This window comes from Urocitellus parryii, chromosome 2 (assembly GCF_045843805.1).
Source record: "Urocitellus parryii isolate mUroPar1 chromosome 2, mUroPar1.hap1, whole genome shotgun sequence".
NCBI lineage: Eukaryota > Metazoa > Chordata > Mammalia > Rodentia > Sciuridae > Urocitellus > Urocitellus parryii.
In genome coordinates, this window is record NC_135532.1 from 16,676,627 (window position 1) to 16,692,135 (window position 15,509).

Consider the following 15,509-nt stretch of genomic DNA (forward strand, 5'->3'; position numbering starts at 1 on the left):
AGGATTGAACCCAGGGCCTCACATGTGCCAGGCAAGCGCTCCACCACTGAGCCACAAATCCAGCCCCTACATATTTTTTTTTACTAAAAAAGAAAACTGTAGGTTTGTTCAATTTTTATGTCTACTATACAAAATATATGATGAAGATCTCTGAGTGATTCTAAGAAATTTTTCAGTTACTGTTCAAAGAGGGGAAGATGGAAACTGGAAAGGAAATACTCACAGCAGGTTTGTTTGTTGATGACATAAGATTTGCCATTTTGCAAAGTATTTTATATTCAATTGAAACTGACCTTTTAGAACAGCCATGTGGTAATGCAAGTGAAATGAATATATTCTTTATTGCAGTCATATAAAAAGGTTGGCCTGAGAGTTTAACATAGTACTTGACCTCATGATTCTAATACCCCCAAGTCTCTGAAAGAATACTGAGTAGGATACCACATAATCATGTGAGTAGTAAAAGCACAATAAAAGTCTTTCACACATTAGCACTTGATAATGTAAACCTAACAGTGAACTATGTTTCCCAAGTTCAATACAAATTTATGGCTGGAGAAGTCCTAACAGATCAGAGTAGGAGTGCCAGGAATCCTGCATTTCCAGTGCTAGCACTTTTAGAATTACAAATTCCTATTTTCCATGTAGAGCTCCTAAATGCTTCACAAAAAAATTGGTTAGCCCAACAGAAAAACAGAAGTCCATAATTAAATCTTGATTTGTGTATTGGTGGGTTTTTTTTCTTTTTTTACAACAGCTTATCCATAAAAGGTCTTAAAAAAAAAACTCTGACTTCTAAAATCAGTTCATTCACATGAATATCTCTTTAAAATAATAGGACTCTTACAGACATAAAATAATCCCAAAGATATGAGGATGGTTAGTTTTACAAGTTAGTTCCCATGGCTAGTTTTTTATATGATAAATTACTACACTATATTTAAAGAAACTTTTGGTTAAGCCTTTTGCGCTAAAAAAAAAAATTATTGGCTGTATTAAATTTTACAGTTTTTGAGGTTTTAAAAACTCCCAATCATTGGGGTTTATTTTTAAAATAATGGGAAAAGCAAAGAGCTAAAGGACAATATTTTCTTTTTTTTCTCTCTCTCTCTCTCTCTTTTTTTTTTTTTTTTTTTTTTTTGTTTAGGCTATCATTTAAAAATATCTATTCTCTGGGCTGGCTTTTTTCAAGTTCATTCACCGGTGCTATTGACTTTTGACTTATTCTGACCCATTAATAAAATAATAAGTGAAAATTGTTCATCATTTTTTTAGAAGATTTCAGAGTGCTTTCTTTGTAGAGAAAGTTGCCTCTACCACTGCAGCCTTAAAGAGGAAATATCTCTAGTTCCTTGAAATTCATCTAAGGAGCACCGGCCCCTGCTAGTCTCTCTTGACTGTCCTGGGGCACATAGAGGAAAACATTAATTTCTTAAGGAATTTAAGAACCTTAATAAGGAACAGACAAGTGATAAAGCCTACAGAACCCAAGTTTGCATGCCCAAAATAAATTATGCTGTAACTTTAATTAAATGTACATAAAATGAAAAGTGAACAGCTCTTAAATGTAGTCTCCTTCCATAAGAACCTAGAGGTCAGTAAAAATGGCTAGATCTGCACCCAAGAGTCTAAAGCAGAGAAAACAATTCAAAGAGAACATGAAGGAATGGGATTCCTCTTTACCCAAAATCTTCTACATAAGAAATATATAATAGAAAAAATATGTCATATATACCCACAGAATGCATGCCAAATTATCAAACAAGGATCTTATAGTGAAAGAGTGGGAATCCTAAAGTACAACTTTAAATAATACTGCCAATCTCCCCTTTAAAGCAATGTGGAGATTCCCTTCTAATCATCAGGGCATGGGGTACCCCTGCAGTTCCAGGTACAGATAATATGGCTCTTTTCCTTGGTCCCTCTAGTGGCCAAGGTAAATTTTTTAAAGAAATCTGGGAAGATTTGTGGTACCATGTGGAATATTAACCTATTTTCTGGGTGTAGAAATAACCTACTTTCTTGGGATTCTTATCCAAGATCAAGGTAGGAAACCTGTATTTCAAAGCACTTTGAGCCACACATGGTGGTGCACACCTGTAATCCCAGATACTTGTTAAGCTGAGTTATGAGGATCTCAAGTTCAAGGCCAGACTGGACAATTTAAGAGAACCTATCTCAAAATAAAATGAAAAGGGATGGGGATGTAGCTCAGTGGCAGAGCACTTGCCTAACATGCAGGAAGCCCTGGATTCAATCCCTAGTACTGCAAGCATAAATAAACAAATCCACTTTGAATGGAATTCAGAGTGTAGCCCCCAAAGATTCAACAGCATTAGCATCACCAGAGAAAACTTTCTAGAAATGCAAATTCTTGAACCCAGCCCAAAACTACTGAACCAGAAACTAGAGGAGGTGAACCCTAGCCATTTGTATTTAGCCAATCCCTCCTATAGTGATTTTGATGTGCAAAGGTTATGAAGTATCCCTGCTGCAGATCACTGGATCTCGATTACATAATCACATCAGAATTACATTAGAAAATAAAAAAGAAAGAAGGAAGAAGGAAAGGATGGAGAGAAATTCAGGCCTCTCTTCCCAAACCAATTAAAATCAGGGAATCTCTAAAGATGGAGCTCAGGTATAGGGTTTTTGGTTTTGTTTTTGTTTTAATGTCCCGCATGATTTTAAATGTACTCCCTGCAATGACCCAGGCTTTTTCCAACTAGCAAGAACTGATTATTAAATCTGAAGAAGTTTTGTGAACTGGTTATTAATTCTTGGCAGCTTGAAATTGGTCATGATGGTAATGTTTCTGTAACAGAAATTGGCAGATGCTACAAATCAGGGCTCCCCAGATCCCCCCAGGCCAAATGTTAAACATTTATCAGTTCCCCACTGCCCAGGGTTGAGAAATACCAGATTAAAGAAACAAAGCCAAATACCTAATTAATTCAGGCAGTCTGGATAGTTTCTCTCAAATTTCTCCATCACAGCTCAAGAATCCTTGGGATTCTTATTAAGATTATGGAGATTAAGCAGGCAATTCAGTGGCCATCATCTCCCTGGGAGGGCACACTGGTGACAAGTCCAGCTCAAGGTCCATGGTCCCTTTTGGTTCCCTTAAAGCACGGGCATAGGAAGCAATTCTGGACTGAAGTGTGCATCAGCTGGGGACTTCTGAGGACAGTCTCCCCCCAAGAGACACATAGGGACAAATAGTCCCTTTTGGTGGATTTGGTCAACTCCTGGTGCTCCAGCAGCCACCTTGAGTCCATACGGAGGTGATGTGGTAGAAGGTGGAGAGAATGTGGTGATATGGTAGAAGATGGAGAGAATGTGGCACCCTGAGGACACTATAAAATTACTACCTTCTCACTTTTAGAAGTACCCTGTGTGGGGACTCCTGCTGTGTGAACTCAGAATCTTCCCTGGTTGTGTAAGCCTTTGGAGTCAGGATTCTCTGTGACCTGCAGCCAAAAGTATCTTAACTTACCCAGGTTATTTCAGGAAAGAGTTTCAAGAGTTTTTCCTTTGTAAATGCTTTTACTGGAACGTCTACATAGCATCGTCAGGTTTTTAAGTTTTTAAAATTAACTAAAATTTAAATTGTCTTGGCCTCCTCTTCTTGCATGACCTTATTTGACCTCTTCTCTCCTCTGACCCTCCTCAGGGCCCTCAGCATTTCCTGCTTAAGTATCTGAAAAGGCCTCCTTACTGTTCTCCTTTGCTCCCCCTGGGGTTCTAATGATCTCCTCTCTAATCCATCCTGTGTGTAGGGCTTGCCCAGTCTAAAACAATCCTCTCATCATGTTACTTCACTGCCAGTAACAGAGAAGGATGACCTCAGTCCCATCCTACAAAGCCTGGGGTTTCCAAGGTCCTCCAAAAATCTAACCCCACCCAAAATGCTCAGTATGATTTTTCACACGTTTTTAATAAATTTCCTTCTTTGCTGTTCACACCCTGTTTGCTCATATATATGAACTTTTCCCTGAACACCACCTTCTTTCATGGTCTTTTGCCAAATGCTACCCAGCTTCAAGGTCCCAATTAAATTTTGCCACCACCTTTGAGTAAGGTCAAAGAAATTGCTTTATTCTTTGATTCAGTTTATTCTTTGATACAATTAAATATTGATATCTGGTACTTAAGCCATTGACACAGCATAGTTTAAATCTTAGGGACTGATGATGCAATTTAGTTAATTCTCCACCTTGTTTGTTTGTTTGTTTGTTTATGCTACCACAGCACAAAGAACCATGACTTCCACTTCATAATGGGCATAGGTGATTATATGTGCTTGGATAATTCCATATTTCCTGACGGTTAATATTTCATTTGACCCTATTTGAGAAGTCTCTCTGGGCCACACTGATAGTCTTAAAAATCCTCTGCTGACTTACTGTATGCCAAAGTATTTAGATTACCTTGGTAATTCAATTAATGTTTTCTGGACACCTTTTTTTTAATTTCATCTCATATGCACAAAACCTATAAATTTTCAATCAAATAGTAGATGCTAAATAATATCTAACTGATTAATGGCCCAGTGGTGGTATCCACTATGCCTACTATTTCTTGATCCTTCTTTCCATTCCCACAGTCAACACACTTATTCAAGCCTCTTCCTCTACATTGCTCCCCTCCAGTTCTTTATCTCTGGAACAACCAAACTAACACTTCAAAACCATGTGCATCCTGATCGCAACATTTCTTGGACAGCTTTTTTGCTCTCACGCCAAAGGCAAAAGTCATCTGAGCCCAAGGCATTGTACAACTAATCCAGGAAAAAGTCATGACCTCCAGGTGGCAACACACAGTGTGCTTCATTGAGAGGCACTTGGGTTGCAAGTAAGGGAAGGTCTGTTGCAAGGACAGACCATCCAGAGCCAACAGAGGAGCCAATGCCCAAAGGGCAGAGGAACTCCCAGGGGAGTAGGCAATGAGAGAAGGGGCATTATATACCTAGGCAATGTCACTTTACAACATGCTGGGGAGTCCTTGGGGCAGAAAGCTACAAAGGGCAGCGGCAGCTTCCAGTTGTTGCCCCAGGGACTGTCTTATACCCAGGGAGCAGGACAGGGGCAGTTCAGCAGGACACAGAAGCATGCAGACTCTCAATGGTTAAAACTCTGCTTTGTACTATATATAAAGCAACTGCTTGGGTAGAACTTGAGTTTAAAACTGGTGTGCTTTTGAGTTAAAAGTCCAAATCTGCGGTGAAAAAGCAAACACGGGGCTGATATGCTGGGGCATCCTTGAGTCCGTCACATAGGTCACTACCTGGCCTCTCCCCAGCTCCCAGAACTGGAACTTCTACATAGCATCACAACGTCTGTAACGACTGTAATCTGTACCCCAAACTCACACCTATACAACTCCTTACGCAGAGTTTGGAACTCTTCTCATGTGTCCCATGTACTCAGCTTACAGGACCTATGTGTACCTTCCGCTGTCCCCTTGCCTTACTGATGGTTTCTCATGGTCAAGATCCCAGAGCTTTTCCCCAAGGAAACATTTCTAAAACCCTCTGCCTAGATCAAAGGCTCCTGTAAAATGTCCCTGCAGTGCCAGGTACCTTTATGCTGTGTACTCACCCCAGCTGTAGTTAACTCATTTTGAATGGTGCCCTGCATTTCTGCCTCCCTGCTGGGATCAAAATTCCCTGGGACTCTAGACCAAGCGGGTGGCACAGTGACTTAACATTGTAAGTGTACAATAAATATTTATTACATGAACTTAAAAATTGCCGGAAGGAAGGGAAGAATACACAAGGGAAGAATGGGTTACTAAAATAATCAACAATGGAGAAAATGTATAAATGAGAAATCAAATTTCTATTTTTCTTTCTGACTACTGCACTAGTTTAGAAAATACTTTTCATCCCAAGTCACTAAAAAACTTCATATTTGCATACAAAATATTTAAAACTTAGAAATCTTTACCTAAGATGTATCATTATGAAAGCCTTTACTTACAAATATGCTGTCCCAGGGACTCCATAACACTTTCAAACATTCAGTTTACAGTAATTTACATATCATATAAATTACTGTAAACTGAATAATACTGGGGAAATCTATGAAACTAAACTAAGCCAAGTTACGTATGGCTAAAGAATTTAGCCAAGCAGAATTCAGGGGTATAAACACCAAGTTTTTAAAAATATTAAACAGCTGTTTATATTGACAAGACAACTCTGATTCACCTTATTGGCCTTGCTAGAAATATTTTGAGAGATGAGAATAAGGGCTGGGGACAGTCTTATAATCATACTGTAGTGTATTTGAATAAAAGCTAAAATTAAGTAGTTAAAATCACTTTGAAAACAACTATTTTACTGTAATCTCTACCCCAAACTCATATCTATAGAACTCTAGTGAATGCAGGTAGGTCATTTTAGCATAAAAGTACCTGATAATTCTCTATAAGTGTTCATAATTTTAAAGGAACACTAGTCACTTTCTCACATAATGACATAATCTTTAGCCACAACATATAATGCTGTAAATTTTAAATTAATTTTGAGAGTGGCCTACATTTCTACTCACAAGCTATTAAGATGCAATGCAATTAAAAGATGAGTTTTATGTAAAAAAAAAAAAAAGCATATCAGTCAACTTAAACGAACTCTTGTTCCCAATGATGACATATTATCCTCTAATTAAATCAGCTAAGATAACTCTGTTTGCAAGGATCACTCTAAAATTAATTCCCAAATCAAGAGTTTAACAAGTAGCACTCCTAATAGGCTGGATTTTAGATTGCTTTGATACCTGGAATTAATGTAATTCTTTTAGAAATCTAGTGACCTGCCAAATCATAGAAAAAAAGAAAAAGGAAAACATTTGAAGTTCAGCTAATTCATTTATAAATCACACTGTTCATCCAAAGGACTTTAAAGACATCAGCTAACTAAACAGAGGGCAAAGACCTCGGATTCTTTGAAGCAGGCAGATAAATGGAACTTAAATAATTTATCCCAAAGTAGGACATTTAATATGGCAATAAAAGAGGAATAGTTTTCCCATTTATGTTAATCTAGTATCTACATGCAAATAAAAAATGTGTTAATGGCAAATGTTTTAAATAAGTTGGTTTTCTGGGGGAGCAGAGGACAGGATGTGTTTCCAAAGAAAGGCAAGACCTATCTGACAAAGGTCAGGCATGTGTGATGTGTAGGGTGTGTGCATGTGTGTGTGTGTGTGTTTGTGTGTGTGTGTGTGTGTGTGTGTGTATGTATGTGTGTGTATCTTTGAAGCCAATAGAGGACTAAAAAAAAAAAAATGTTAGTACATCAGCAGAGAATAAAAGAATGTCTTTTTTTTCTTTTTTTTTTTTACTGTAGACCTTGAGATAAACAGCTGATAAACTGACATCAAAGAGATGTGAGAACAGTTTAATGCTATCTTAACATCTAGCTGCAACCCAACTCTCAAAATGCATGAGACTGAAAGCAGGGCAAAATAAATATTGAAAATAGAGATTATTATAATTTTTGTCTTAATCTGTAGAGATAAACTGCCCTCCTCTTCTTACCTCCATTGATAACTTCGTATCGTAAGTTTTGTTAGACTGATATTACAGTAGGTCCACAACAAACCAACACATGCACTTTAGTTTCTATGTTTTACATAGCCATATCAATACAATAAAATGATTAGGATAAAATAAATAAATAAAGGTATTGTGTCTACATAAATATTTTTTTAAAAAATGATTAGGAAAATGCACAAATATATTTTAGTGGTGGGGATGTGGCCAATTCTTGAGAACAATTTCAAAGTGACTCTGAGATATTATAGATATTACAAGGATGCATAGGGTGATTAATAAAGGAAGCTATATATGTATGAGGTGGAGTCAGAATACATTCTTAATGCATTTATTCAACAAATGCTAGAAGCTTAATACTGTAAGGCTCTGGGCCATGCTAGGTCTCTAGACTCTGGCACCAACCTGCCTCAGCTTTCCGTCTAGCCTGGTCATCCTTGTCAAGTTAATTAGTTAAGTCTTTTCTGCTCCATGTTTTCATCCATAAAATAGGGCTCATGTTAGCATATACTAAATCATTAGAAATATTCATTAAGGTAATGCTTTTAAGGTGATGCCTACACAAAGGTGATGGGCACAGTTTCTCAATGAGAGATTTAAATGAAGCTACATGCCATGGAAACATGATCACATAAGTCACATATCATACAGAGTATGATAACTGAGGACCCCAACAAACTTGGGGATTAAGACAGTGGCAGAGTAAAACAACAGGCTCTGCTGTCAGTTGTGGAGTTCCTTGAGTAGTTTAGAGCCACCATGATGAGTTGGACTGGAAAATGGGATAACACAGGATTACTTGATGCTTGAGGAAAGACTGTAATCTGTCATGCTGAGGATCTACTGCTCACTATCCTCCCAGCAGCTAGGACATGCAAAATAAATGAGCATTAAACACCATGAAGGCTTTTGGCTAGATGTGTGAAAATACTTCTACACCACAAGAATTCTTTAGTTATGAGAATGGAGAGCTGAGAGGGCTCAGGAGTCCACTCTTCTTTGGAGGTCTTCAAACAAGGATGGATAAAGTCGATCTGATCTGCCTGTGACAGTTTAAAATCAGGGCTGAGTGAAGATTGATGATGTAAACTGCCCCTTCCCAAGCACTCTTGGAGAGGAGAACTTCATATAGTATCTATCACAGTCCCTCATCTGATGGTCTGAAGAATTCTTCTCTATCCTAGAATAGAAAGCAATATTATTTACAACAGCAAGTTCTAAGTAAAACCTTAAGGTTATCGATAATGCCCTCATTATAGATCAGATATTTCCCTAAGCAAGCTACCTGCAAACATCTTCAGCCAGAAACAGTTCTTCTCATGAATGGGAAGTCTAAAGAGTTTGTTTTTAAATGCAGATTTCCTGGGGTACCACCAATTGGTACATGCCAATTCTCAAGCAAACCACTGGATGTCTAAACAAGGCAAAGGATGAAAAGGAGTTTAAAGAAAGGATAACCATCATAGAAACTCTCACCAATTCTAGATAATCAAGTGTAAATAGTATCAAGAACTAGAGCAGAGTGAAATTATTATTATTCATTTAACAACTGATCATATTTCCTTACTGGTTATTCCAAAAGCAACAGCAAACCTAATTTGCTTTAGCATTAAGTTTACTTTGAAAAAAAAAAAAGACAAAAAACACAATTATCTTTCAATTAATTATTTTCCTATCAGATGTGCCTCTTACACCCTGGTGGTAATCAGGACCTTGATTATGTTCATCAGCATCAGTGTGCCCTTTGTCCTGGAAAGTGAGTCTAAGAGAGAACACATTTTAGGAATCCATAGCTGATAGGCAGAACTTAATTGTAAAGAAGCAGGGAGGAGAAAAAAATAAACAACAAAAGCCCTCTGCTGTTAAAATACTACTAAAAGATTTATATAAACCACTGGGAATGCTCTCCAAAAAAGTAAATGTTGCCTACAGAAATCATTTATACTGAAAGTCTTCACTTTGCTCTTAAGGAGATTTTCTGTAGTGCTGAGGATGAACTATGGTCTCCCGAGAGTCTCATATCCACCAACGAATACCGAAGCAATTTTAAAATACTTAACTATTTTCTTCTTTGAGATATCTAAAATCGTGTTGGGAAATATCTGTGTTTGAAAGATACAATTTGAAAAAAAAAAAAAGAATAAGAGGAGAAAAAGTTTCTAAAGCGTCCATATTAGAAACCTTTTAAAAGTTGAATTCCCTGAGATTAGGTAAGGGGGGTAAAAGCAAAGCTGATTCTTATCAATTAATTAAAAAGAATGAAATAATAGACAAAGAGGAAGGAGAGTTAAGAAACTTAAGGAGTTGTAAGGGCAGTTGCTCTCTATTCATTGATCAACAAATTAAGGAGTTCTGGAAAAGGGAGACACGAAGTGACAGGGATGGAAAAGTAGTCTTATAATTCACCCCAGGTTCCGCCTGGAGAGGGAATGTCTGGCTGAGAAGTGGAAAAGGCTCCCTCTATACAAGGCGCCACGCTATATGATATATGCGGTTTTTTTTTTTTTTTTGGTAATGCCCAAATTTATGTAAATGTGTTAATTTCAGTGTGAGTAAAGCCCTTCCTTCACTCCTAGAGTTTGGAGAACGCTCACAATAAAACAGCAATTCCACAACGTAATGAAACTGTGCTGTTTGTAAGAGAACTGCAACACGCTTTTCATCCATCCACCAGTTCTTGGGCAAAATGCAGAGAGCAGCTGCAGGAAATCCAGCGTTTTGCTGGGCGATCTGAGGTCATTAAGGACTTCATCTACCCGGTTTGAGCAGCCCGCGCCCTCACAGCATCTCCAGGTTTCCTTTAGCCTCTCTCAGTTCGCTTCTCTCGCAGCCAAAGGATTATCTCTCGCCGACACGTTTCATTCACAGAGCCCCAGAAAGGCTGGGATTCGGTTGGAGCTAAGAGCTGGAAAACAGGCACCCAGCCTGCTGCGCAAGTTGTTGGAGACCAAGTGCTACACACTCAGGCTCCCAGAAAGAGGGTGGGGGCTCTTGAGCTCTCGACCCAGGAATGCTAGTGGGGGAGCCTGCGGGGGACGCGGGGTCCGCAGACCCAGAGCCCAGTCCCCAGCTGAGACACCCGCGCAAGTTGGCTAAGCTTCCGAGAGCCGGCAGGCTGGCGAGGCCGTGCTCAGGACCCGGCGCCGCGCAGGGTGGCTAGGGTGTCTACCCAACACGAGTGACCAACCGCAATCGGGGAAGCACGGAGGAACCGTAACGGGAAAGCCCGCCCCAAATCTGAAATAGGCAGTCCACGAAGTCCCCCAACCAGCCCTGAAACGCCGCCGTCCGGAGGCCTGGGCTCCGGCGGGTGTCCCCTAAGTTTAGCCCGCCCCCAGCACGAGCAACGAGCGCTCGCTCAGCTCCCTGAACCACCCTGAGAGTAGAGAGAGGGGCTAGGGAGCCCTCCGCGTCTCCCCGCCGCCCCCGCCGGCGCGAAGGCGGGAGTGGAGAAGGCGCCACTCAGACTGTGGCGCTGGGCAAACTGCGGTCGCAGTTCTTCCAAGTTTGCCCAAGCGAAAGGCGCAGGGTGGGTGCCCCGCTCGGCGATATGCTCTCGGCCCGTGGTCGTCCCCGAGTGTCCCCGGTTCCTCGGCCTGCCTGGCCCGCTCTAACAACGGAGGTGGCCGGGCGCGAGAGCAGAGGGAGGGCGGGAGGGAAAGAGGGTGCTCCCGCGTGTGCACACAATGAGGCGGCGGAGACGCACACCTTCCCCCGCGAGAGAAGCCGCGGGAGCATCCGCCGCCCGGCGGGGAGACGCAGTGCCCCGAGGATTCCTGACAGAAAGTGAACACACCAACTCAGCAACAGGGGAAAGGAAGAGGGCGTGCAGCCGCCCAGGCTGCAGCCTGCCCCGGCCGCGCGCCCGCGCTTACCTGCGATCTCCTGGTAAGGGATGTCCGCCAGGCTGAATCCCTTGGCACCGTACGCCTGCCGGACCTCGCCGCAGCTCCGAGCTTTCACATCCGCCCTGGCCGGGAGGGACAGCAACAGCCCCGAAAGGGGAAGAATCACAGCCCCGATCCAAGAAGGCATGGTGCAACATGCAAATCCAGCTCGGTAAACCCCAGGGCCCGTGCGCTCTTCACCTTGCCCCTCAAGCCGAAAGCCCGCCAGAGCCAGCGGCGCGCTCCTTGCCGCTGCCCAGAGTCACCCCCTTCCGCCAGCCGAGGGGACCAGCAGCGCAGCCCTCTGGACTGCACTCAGCAAACTTTTATAAGCCAGATGGAGGATGGAAAGCCAACCAGGGCTGGCTGGGGAAGCAGCCGCCTTGCTTCGCTATCCCCTCAAATCGAAAACGGTGCAATAAAAAATGAAGAAGAGGGGAAGGAAAAAATGTTTAAAAAATGACCATGGGGGTTCAGAGCTGCGATCCGAGTCCCGAGCCGCAGAATCCCAGAGCGCTGCGAGCTCTGCTGGCTAGAGTGCGCCGCGAAGGTGGGAACGCGCGCCGGCTCTCCCGGGAGGGAGGTGGACAGGCGAGCGCGAGTGTGTGCGCGCGTGTATATGTTGGTGTGAGCGCGGGGTTCTTGGGGCTGTGTGTGCGTGGAGGTATGTGTTGGGGATATACGGGATCCGGAGGAAACCTCAGCTTCACACAGACTGAGGGAGCCTGTGAGAGTCCTTCTGAAATAGGAAGAGAGAAATCCTGGAGGCAGACACGAGAGGCAAGAGGGAAGGAGAATGGAGGGGAGAGAGAGAGAAACGTGCTACACATTGCACAGCCGAAATTCAGAGGCAGTGTCGACAGCAAAACCTGGAGTGGATCGTTTTCTACTCGGTAGGAGGGGAAAAAAATTAAAAAAGGAAACGTCCCTATTTTCTTATTTATTTCACATCCTTCATAACGATCCGACATGCTGCCTTCAATGGCATAAATAAGAAATCCAGAAGGACAAAGTTTTTTTTAAGTCTTTAACTTATGCTATTAAACTGCATTTTTGTGGAAATAAAGGACATTGGAATTCCAATTGTTGCTCTTGTCCTAGTGAAACACAAAGCCAGGGCAGAAATGCAGAAATATATAAAGGAGTCCCTGAGTAGCAGAACACAACCGCCCCTTGATTTAGATGTATAATTTCTGTTTGGTTTTATTGTGTTTTGAGAGACCAGTTTTTTTTTTTTAAATTTTTGGTTCTGAATTCAACAAATTACTTTTTCATTTCAAATATTAAATACTGTTGGATCAAAAATACTACCGGTGTGTGGAAGAACTAGGCAGCAAAGAGGAACAGAGTACAGAAGCAAAGAAAAAGGAGAGAACAAGGGTCAGGTACAGAAGGATACTGAAAGGGGGCCATGTCTTCCCTCTCATCAGATACCATCACATCCCAGACTCAGCTCATTTTCTTCCAAGTTAACAGTATTCTCAAGTGGAAAATCAATACACTTTCCCTTTTACACGAAGTTCTGTGAAATGGGATAAAAGTGAAGATTCTGGTTTGCTTAATTTCCATTGACTTTCTCATGCTAATGAGCACATTGAAGTCTAGAGGTGTTGAAATCTGGAGCACCAGTCTCTACAGAGTGGTGTAATTAAACCCAAGCCAAAGGTGGGGGTTGGGGGGGGGGCGGTGAAAATACTTGTTCACTGTGAGGCCATGGGTATATTAGGTCAGCACTCTGCAGAAGTTACTAATTTGTGAAGCAAAATACCTAATTTGTGAAGTTCACTTACAAAGCTAAACAAAGATATCTTTCTGGTGATGCTGTTAATGACCAGAATTACCCACGAAATTTATTTTGTCCTCCTCATCACCAGCATCTTCATCTTCATTCCAACACATTAGGTACTTCTTTTTCCTCTCTTTACTAATAAACTGCTTCTCTCTTAACCCACTGGAAAGATTCAAGTTTATGATCAAGGATCATTGAAACTGGGAATGCATTAAAAACAAGCTTGTTATTTGCAGGAGGACTTTATCTTCTTCAAACTCCATAGCTAAAAACAAAACAAAACTCCTCAGCAGATGATTTCTTTCTGAAAACAATTTTTATTTTTTCTCTTTAAGTTTTAGCACAATTTTTGTCTTCATATTTGTGCTAACTGGCAGATCTTAAAATTATAACCTGTTTCCCTCCAAGTCTGAAATTAAAATAATAAAATATACTCTAGAATCTTTGTTAGCAAGGAATGAAGGTTGACAGGAGCAGAAAATGAAGTCATTACTTCTGTGATATCTGATAACATGATCTCCTTTGCACTTTTGTTTCTATTACAGGTGATAGTCATTGTGAACTCTAGAGGAAGAGCATGAATGCACACATACCTTACCATATTAGCTCACACTGGGATTAATTGTAAATTACTGTGAATTAACATTGAATAGCAGGTAGTCTCATATAAAGGATATTTGAGGGGCTGGGGTTGTAGCTCAGTGGTAGAGCAATTGCCTTGAATGTGAGGCACTGGGTTCAATCCTCAGCATCACGTAAAAAATAAGTAAATAAAATAAAAATATTGTGTCCGTCTACAATTAAAAATATATTTTTAAAATATATTCGAGGTGGAGGGAAATGTGTAAAAACAGTATGTGTGGCTTTAAACTATTTGAAGATCAACTTAATTCTTACGTTTGATGAACTTAAAAGTATTTGATGCCACTAAACAGCACTAGCCTCTTGTACAGTCACTCTTAAAATGGCCCTAGGCTCTACAGCAAGGCTAGTACATGGAAAGAGTTACTAGCTTAATCAAGCATAAATAGATTAGCTTAATCCCCAAGCGAAGTTCAAACAGTTTCGAGTAGGTTTGTGACCTTTAGTCAAACCAAAGAATTCAGCAACTTGCTTGGTACAGTTATAAATTAATGTAGCACTGTTTGAAGTGGTGTAAAAGAGAAAATAAATAGAAGCAAGAGAAAGGTAAGTTGAGGAGACACCCAGAACTCTGCTACCATGGTAAAGGTTTTTGGTGATGGAGACTTAAAAGAGGATGGAAAATGGAAATGAAGTTAAATTTTGAGCAAAGGATCAGTATGATACGGTGTTTGGTTCATTACACAAGAAAACTCACTAAAAATGTATTTTAAGATTTTGTTTCTTTGGGGAAATGTGGCATATTTTATAAGTAAGACTTCTGTTTATGCAGCACTTTCACATCCCAACTGGTTTTCCTAACAACCTTTCTTGGGCACAAGATGAATGTAACCTTAAAGATTTGAGTTGTAGAGAGGAAAAGACTTAGTCTTGAGCAACTATAATTGACATTAGAGCAAACCCTGTCAATCATCTACTCCACAGCCATTGTGCCTTCTTCTTACTGCCCTAAGACAGATTGTGTTTGTGGGGCATTGTGCCCACCACCAAGCGATAAGTCACAATTGGTTTAAGTCAATGTTGGTAATCCCTTTCTTTTTCTATTAGATAGTATAGGGGTAGAATAAGAACCATTTCTCATTAATGTGATTTAAGGAAAAGATTGAAAAAGCAGAAGGGTCTTTTGCCTCAACCCCCTGCCTCCTTAGGGCTGGGTGGCCATATTGTGAACAAGAAACAAAACTTTGCCAACAGAGAGTCAATGGCAGAACTGGAGGCTAAAAAGAACTAGATCCTTCAGTTCCTATTTCAGTCACCAACCAGTCCTGGACTTCTTACTAAATAATCAATAAATATCCTGTAAGTTCGTGCCACTATCATTTGGCTATCCTACTGTTTTCAAGTGAAAGCAATACAAGCATATACCCCAGACTAAAGGAAGAAAAGGAGAAATTGCAGGTAGGTGACAGGGATTGATTGCAAATGTAAGAAGAGGACAAAAACTAGGTAGCATTAGAGAATCCCAGTTAGGAGATTTTCGAACATGAAGCAAATTGCAGTGATCGTCACAGACAAAATGATGGAGAAAATGGTACTTGGGTGATGATAATGAGCCTTACTGGAAATTTTGGGGGAAACAGTTTAGTGGAGTAATTGGGTAGGTGCCAGACCACATGGAATATTATGTGAAATGA

At 40.8% G+C, this 15,509-nt stretch overlaps 1 protein-coding gene across 2 annotated transcripts in view; it reads right to left on the reverse strand.

Annotated features, from left to right (window-relative positions):
• Positions 1 to 11,667, reverse strand: part of Gpc6 (glypican 6) — a 1,039,564-nt gene extending 1,027,897 nt beyond the window's left edge. For both annotated transcript variants that reach the window (XM_026399851.2, XM_026399859.2), the window contains exon 1: positions 11,433 to 11,667. In XM_026399851.2, coding sequence (XP_026255636.1) covers positions 11,433 to 11,592 — 160 coding nt within the window. In that variant the 5' untranslated portion in view covers positions 11,593 to 11,667. The remainder of the gene's footprint in view (positions 1 to 11,432) is intronic.
• Positions 11,668 to 15,509: the final 3,842 nt, after the last annotated feature.